Source organism: Olea europaea, unplaced genomic scaffold, assembly GCF_002742605.1.
Source record: "Olea europaea var. sylvestris unplaced genomic scaffold, O_europaea_v1 scaffold1259, whole genome shotgun sequence".
NCBI classification, from domain to species: domain Eukaryota; kingdom Viridiplantae; phylum Streptophyta; class Magnoliopsida; order Lamiales; family Oleaceae; genus Olea; species Olea europaea.
In genome coordinates, this window is record NW_019230035.1 from 312,730 (window position 1) to 320,818 (window position 8,089).

At 35.6% G+C, this 8,089-nt stretch overlaps 1 protein-coding gene across 1 annotated transcript; it reads right to left on the reverse strand.

Annotated features, from left to right (window-relative positions):
• Positions 1-4,026: 4,026 nt before the first annotated feature.
• LOC111374534 (probable ubiquitin-conjugating enzyme E2 18) lies at positions 4,027-7,428 on the reverse strand. Its single transcript, XM_022997209.1, has 6 exons — positions 7,275-7,428; positions 7,047-7,153; positions 6,824-6,926; positions 6,604-6,667; positions 4,497-4,585; positions 4,027-4,413 (listed from the first exon to the last, which is right to left on the reverse strand). Exons 1-6 carry the CDS (start codon positions 7,302-7,304, stop codon positions 4,318-4,320), a joined length of 489 nt encoding a protein of 162 aa, XP_022852977.1. The 5' UTR covers positions 7,305-7,428; the 3' UTR covers positions 4,027-4,317.
• Positions 7,429-8,089: the final 661 nt, after the last annotated feature.

Below are 8,089 nucleotides of genomic sequence, written 5' to 3' on the forward strand. Positions count from 1 at the left end.
CTCGACGTTTAATCATGTCGGAGGTGCTGAGATTGCCGTGCTCAACAGCTGCCGGAGTTCCTTTGAATAATACTTCGATTTGGGAAAACCAAATGGGGAGAGAGAGAGAGAGAGAGAGAACGTGAAATGATGGGAGGAACAATAATGGAAGAGAGAAAGGCTGATTTGGTTTTCAAATTTCTCATCTAGTCATGTCTCATTAATGAAAGATATACAAGGTATTGAAATTATTAGGAGGGCTAGAAATGTCCAAAAATCTCCAAAAATGACAATTTCGTAATCTTTTAAAAAATGACATTTTTGTAAATGCAAACCCAAATTTTGACATATAGTGTAATTTCCACTTAATATATTATCAAATTAAGTAACAGATGTGGAGTGGTTGAGTTCTATTTTTTGAATAATTAATAATCATATAACTCTATATATATCTGAAGGCACAAAATATTGGCTATCAGACAATCAGTTGCTGAGTAAACTATCTAGCACGACTTATTATTTCAAGAAAAGCTTACCATTGATGATGGCGAAGAGAAGATCTTTCCAAGAGATTCCCTATTATTTTCTCGGAGAACCCCTCTTGCCACACTGTCTTCGGCTACTTCCATCAAGTCTTTGCTGTTTCCAAGGTGCACAACATAGATCTCAGGCATTTTAATCCTGCATCACAAAAATTAAAGAAACATAGTCCATATAGGTCCTCATTGTAAACTAGTAGCAGAAACTGCAAGAGAGTAAGTTAATTTGAAATATTTTAATGGTCGATTGCCACGATGAAAGAGAGAGAGAGAGAGAGAGAGAGGGACCAACTCCATTGCACTCTTACTAATCCAGTAAACCAGATTACAATGTTAAATCTAAAAACTATCTAACCACTATCTTGCTACATTCTCCTTTCGAGAATAAATTCAAGATGACGAGCATATCATCATTCGAATTTTTATATGATAGAGAAGGAAGAATTCACAGCAACAGTTTTCCAGTATCTGGGTGATCTATACTGAATCGCAATAGATGTTAGATTAGGGAAGTAATGTAATAATTTTTACGAAGAAGACCGGTTGGTAAGTCTCATCGGGGGAAGACAAACCAACAAGCTCATCTTAATGCATAATTGTAACTGTCGACTATAGAATACCCACAGAAGCTCAGATAAAATTTCTAAATAAAGGCTTAACATTATGAATGCCTAAAGAACATAAATTGGCAAGATTACAACTGAATATTACAACATACAAGAAGAGTAATCTTTTCACTAGATGCTGCATTGCCAACTGCATTTCATTAACTTTAAGATAGCAACTCATATGAAAAGTCAAAAATTGTGGGAAAAAAATGAAAAAGGATCAGGACAAATGTATGCAATAATCTTATCAATGAGAAAGCCTAAAGACAACACTGTTAACATTGATGAATAAAATTGTACCCTACATAAATAAAGAATGTTAAAGGATGAAAACATAGAACATAGAACTTCATACTATATAGGAGATTTAGAGGAAACATTATACCCTAGACGCTCACTAGTCCGATTCCTCCAGTACTCTGCAGTTATGTGGGAATCAATCATGGCACCTGCAACAAAAGTGAGGTGCTTAACATACTCCAGTTTAAAGTAATGACCTCGCATTTCATGAAACCACCACAACACCTTTGGTAGTAGTAGTACACGAGGCACATTTTCTTTTAGGACGGCATCAACCACTTCCCAGCAACTGCAGTGTTTAAAATGACTAGATCAGCTTTAAGTGCGATATCAACAGCTTCCTGACCCTTTGCCATGAAAATCTGAATGAATAGAAAGAAACCACAATACAACATCATTACCATAATAGCAAACGTTGTCCAATTGAAAGAATCTTTCATGTTTCTTGAATAAACAAGATCATTGTTTTAAGATTTGGACCTTATAGTACCTGTACTCCTCTGTCCTTCATCTTCTGTTCCAAACTGTAAATCACTTCATCTGGTTCATTAGGCATCTGATAGGTCATCCAAACAACTTCCGTGCCAACGCCTATTAGGAGAAAAGCAAGTTCCATTAACAATAATGGTCCACCTGCAAAAAAAGGTTCTTTGTGAATGCTTTTGAGATAAAATAAAAAGAACTGATGTATCTGATTAGTTTAACCCAGATAAATTTGGAGAAAAAAGTCCAAAAATTACTCATACAATTAAAATAAATGGCATTAAAGACCTTTCACAGAATAAAACTATCTTCAGATGAAACCATAATGAAGCCTCGTATCAATAATGAATCAGTGGACAGATTTCCCAACTGCCAGACCATTACTACAACTATCAATCTTTCAAAAGATATTCATGCATTATGGGCATCATTGCAACAATTTAATCACTTTCAGGTTAATGGTCGAAAATAAATCCAAACTTAAGTTCAAGAAAATAATTATTTAGAGAAAATAAATCTAAACTCAAATTCTTTAAATAATAAACCTTTTGATACTAAACTGTCTACAGCTCATCTGTAATAGAGGAAGAGCATTATTAAGAGACTTTTTAAATATCTGCCTTTCAACCCTTAAAAATCATGCTATTAATATTTTAATTTAGAGAGCAAAGTTCCTACCTTTTAATTTTTTCAAGGGAGGAAAGAAAGAGAAAAATAATAAATATTTTTTAAGACTATTAATTAAGTGTCAGAGTTTGTCAGAATATTTTATAATTTAAACTCATTAAATTAAGATAGTCTTCAAATGAAATAATATGTCGTTTAAAAATAGAGAGAATGGAAGATGCTCTGACAACTAGAAGCACTATTCTCCATCATAATTCCAAATAATTAATAACTAGAGTCAAAATTAAATCATCTAGAGAGAGAAAGCTCGTGTGAAACCAAAAGGACAAGCTTTGATATCATGGAAGTGAATGGATTTTCAGTTTCTGCAATTTTTGAGTGGAATTGATTGGTATCGTCCATGAAACGTTGGGAATTGCAGGATCCATCGAACGAAGCTCTGATGAAGAAGGCAATTATAGTGGAGAGTGTGATGCGAAGAAGAATTATTGATGGCCATTTATTGCGAACTGAAATCCACCCCGTCGAATGCTTTGCCATTGTTTTTGTATGTAAAGCTGTAGCATTACTTTGCATGAAATTTTGGAATTATTAGTCGAATCGAGTCCTCTAGAAAATTTAGGGTAAATAGCAAAATAGCCCCTAAAAGTTCAGTTCTAGCACTTTTAAGTATAGAGTGTGTGATCGCTTAAATTGTTCCACATTGCTAGGGATGGTAAATTAACCACCCTGTGTTGTCCCACCTATTTGGCGGGAATCCTAACCTAAGTAGGGCAGGAAAGGCATTATACCCTCCTCATCAATCCCCCTCGAGGGAGAGACGAGTGGAACATCTCAATCAACTACATCACTAACAATGACACATATAGGGTGGTCAGCATCAGCGATCTCATCTTCCGAGTTCCCAAACAAAGACAACCTTAAAAATCCTTCTTAACTTCGTCGAATGGTTTCACTCCCCCTTTTCTCCATTCTGTCAGCTAGTCGACTCCCGTACCGCAAAAGGATTGTTGAACTTCACAATTATTTATTGATATATGGATAATCTCCAAAATTATTAATAAAAAAAAACTTAATTGCGTCACATAAAAAGAATATGAAGAATAATATGATTTAAAAAAAAAATGCAAATGCAGAAACAAAAGGGACCCAAAATTAATCGGAGTCGTCACATTGTATGCTTTAAGATATAGAAGGCTTCCAACATGTTTAGCAAAGCTTAAAAGTTAGTAAAAACATACATTTCTCTGTCTTCTAACTTACGCACCAACTACATGCTCAATTTTTGTCTTCGCTCTTATGCATAAAGCCCTTTCCAATGTACCCTTTACTTTGCGCTTGCGCTAGGATTATCGAGTTAGAAGTGTAAAGTAAATTGGGCGGCTTTCCATATGGGCCAGGCCAGGTAACACCTACACAGTCATGGCCCGCCTTGTCCCGCCTATAGAGGGGGCCAGATAGTGACATCAGCCCCGTTGAAGACAAACAAATCATTTTAACACTTCACATTCTAAGCCTTAACACATCTAAGAAACATCAGATTGTGATCCAATACATAATTGAATTTAATTCAACAATTTTTACGTCCAAAATAACAATGACACCTGCCCACTTTGGCCTTCCTGCGATTTCCGAACATTGCTACTCATATACAACTGCACCAGCTTAATGCCTCTATTGGCATAATAGAGCATTTGAAATGAAAGGGCTGTTTTGGAAAGGGAAAATACACTATATTTTCCAACTTGCAGATTGCAGCAATGTGGCGCTAAAATCAGTTCTCAAGCTTTATCATCATGGAACCACCACCTTGTCTCCTTGGGAGATCTGCCATTCCCACAATTCTTCACGTAACGATCATTGTCTGCTGGACGTTGCTGCACGAACATAAAACTCAAATGATTAAAGTTTTGGATGCTGACAGAGAACCACACTTTGAGAACTTTAAAACTGAACAAACCTTTGCTGGTGAGCTTGATAACATGGATAGAATGCTGATGCAAACCGAACTAACAGTCATAGCTGGTGACCATGACTCGTATAAAATATCTGTAAGGATAGCAGATAGTGGACAAGAATTTTTAAACAAACTCCTTAAATAATGAAGGGAAGAACAGCAATAATTTTGCAGAATTAAATAGCGCTATGTTTTGCATGTGCGAGTGTATAACTCTAAAAGCCAATTCTTGACCAATTTAACAAAGTCTTACAACTCTTATCACATACATAGTATTATTAGGTCATGCTGATGCGGGTAATGTTCCATTTCTAAGATTAAATGACAGACCGGTTTTTCTTTTCTTTTTTTCTTTTTTTTTTTTTAAGCCATGTGGTTTTAGATAGGTAAATCTCTTCCTTTTCAGTTACCTAATCCATGTAATTCTAATTTAGAAAATCAATTGCAAGTCATCATGCGGAATAGCTTCCTGTAACAGTCAAAACTAAAATAATTCGACTGAGAGAGATCAAGATGCAATTCTCTCCACACCATCAGCCTGCTTGGACCAAAAATGTGAACCTCACTCTCTTTGTCCACTCACAAGATTATGCTACAAGCCTACAACATGCATAACATCTAATCCCCTGTTAAACGTGGGGCTAAACCCACAGAATAGATAGAAGATTAGACTAGAGGTAATTTCCTCAAACAATGGTATGTTTATTGCACATAAAACTAAATTATTCAGAAACAGCATGGATACAATGACTATTCTAAAAATTTCAACTAGGTCAGCAAGAAATACAAATAAGTCCTGGAAATGTCTTTTCTATATTTCTTTCTTCCTCTCCTTTTAAGCAAAGTATAGTAAACAGATGAAAAACAGCACAAGCTGAGTACACATGAGATGCAGAGCTCCTCACAAAAATAATCATAGCTAGGACCCAAGGCAAAAGGCTTTCCAGTAAGATATTTGCTAGGTAAACTAACAATGCTTATTGCACAAATCAAAATGGAATTATTGGTATCAATATTTACTTAGGTTTTTGATGGATCAGACGGCTCAGATTGTATGACAAGCGAGTTGCATATCTACAATATGCATGACCAACTGATTTTACCATTTGTATTCTTCAATTTTATCACATTTGCCTTGTATAAATAGCCCAAGGACAAAGCTCAAACAAGTATCTCAATTCATGCATAGCATAGAGAAATTCAAGAACAGGGGATTTAAGACAGTACGGATAGATACAAATAATTTGAACAGATAAAAACCATCAAAACTCTTAGCACTTTGTTGGTATTAAGGTAGTGGAATCATAATGCTTTGCCCTTGGGTTTGATGTGCCAAATTTTCCTTAAGAATTACTTACCCTCGCACATTCTCAATATCTATATGCAACAAAAATTGGGGTTGAGACAAATCAATAAGCGTGTCTCACAAGTAAAGAAGCTTTATTATTCACAGGCAAGCTGTCCCTTTGCACACTGATACAAGCACATATCTAATCTAGCCGTAATAATTAGTAAGTGAAACTTAGGTGGACAAAAGTTGCAAAAGATGACAGAAGCTAGCTCTGTGAAAGTAGTATACAGCTGATCCTTCTCTTATGTGTTGACACTAAATTTTTTTAACCACCCAGTGAAGTGTCCTCATAATACTCTGCTCCTCGATGAAATGGAAGTACACATCAAAGCCGTAAAAGCCACACTGCAATCTACCAATATCACATCTTGAATCTAGAGCTCGTTTGGAAGGGCTTCTGCTTTTGTTTCTACTTCTTGTAGAAGAGCTTAGTAAGCTCCCTTTGAAAGCTCTTCTAACCATACGAAGCACCTTCAAAACCCTGCCAAATGAGCCCATAATCTCCTATATCTGCCTAACCCATTTTTGCACTACTTCGACGAAATGAAGGTCCGCCAGAATTTTTTTTTCTCTAACAATTTTTATAGATAATTACTAGCAAGAACAATTTAACAATTTCTCATTCAGAGATCACCAGTCACCAATCACTAAGCCAAAGCCAAAGCTAGGTCAATATACGGAAGCAATAAACAAAACTAGCTTAGTATAGATAGAAATTGATCAAAGTAATTATAATGCAAAGAGAAACGAGAAACAGACCTAAACATATATGCCCATTGCTATAAATGTGAGGGTGAAGTGGAGCTGGAGGTATAAATATAACCTGCCCAAACAAACGCAGAAAATCACAATATCAAAAAACATAAATACTAATAGCAGTCAAACCCTATAAGAGTGATACCAATTACACTATCAAGTAGAAATTTCACTTCTCCATTGATCACAAAAAAGTAGAAATAAAATAATTAGAAAAATTCACCTGAGGGGCTTCCATAGGGTAATGCTCCGGAAAATCAACTTGAAGCTGGTACGTTTCACCGGCATAGAGCGTACCCGGAGCGCCGTTGACTTCAATTACCCATCTAAAACATCGAAATCAATTAATTATTAGCAGTATTCTCCAATCTCTAATCTATTAAACAAACTCAAATCAAAAATCAAAGAAATAAAGAATATTAAGAGGGAAAAGAAGAAAAAGAAACCTCTGGAGATTATCAGTAACTTTATGCTTGAAACCCGCGGGAGGATTCACCTGCCACTCCATCAGCTCTTTCTGTAGCCGATTACTCGCGATCTTGCTCAAAGACGCCTTTTTTTCACGTTTCAATTACACAAAAATAAATATAATAAAAAAAAATCTCGAATAAAATATGCAATCATGTATACATATATATTCTATAAAATTTAAAATATATGTGTGAAATTGAGACCTTGCGCGGAGAAGTGGAGCAGGAAGTCATGGCGTAAAAAATATTCGAGAGAGAGAGAGAGAGTGTGTGTACGAGGGAAGTGGTGATGTGGAGTTGTAGGGATGGTTTACGTAATTGATTGGACTTTTTATTCTTGGAGTAGAGTACGTTGGAAAATTTATGCCCACCGAGAAAATGGAGATGAAAATTAAGGAATAGAAATTCAAGAAGATGGAAATTAATAAGGAAAACAAACCAATATGTAAGGCTCAAACACGAAAATGATTCGTTGTCCTCAAACGATATTTGCCCCTTCTCGTATACAAATTTGGTGCTTAAAAGGTTTTATGGCAAATAGTTCGTAGGATTGATTAAGCCTTGTTGTAGAAAATCACAAAAGTACAAATGATTTTTCCACCCGAATCTTGAAGAACACTTGAAAAATATGAATATGGAGGGAAGAAAGTTTAATTCTTTCATGTGGATTTGTTTATATGTTTTTCACATACTTGTAATTAATTTTCAATGTCCATTAATCACTTATTTATAGACATTAAACATTTCAACACGAAAAGGTGCCAAAACGAAATGAAAAGCCGCCAAAATCATAATTGAAAAACTGCCAACGGCTATATTCCTTCTTCTATGCGGTCACATAGAAGGATCCTATGCGACCGCATAGGTTTCACAAAGGCAGGGTCATTAGGCCCTGTAGGTATCTATGCGGTCACATAGAAGGATCCTATGCGACCGCATAGGTTTGTATCTTGGCCTCCATTTTTTTTTTCTCACTTCATTCCATCTTTATTTCATTCCACACACCGGTTCTTATTATT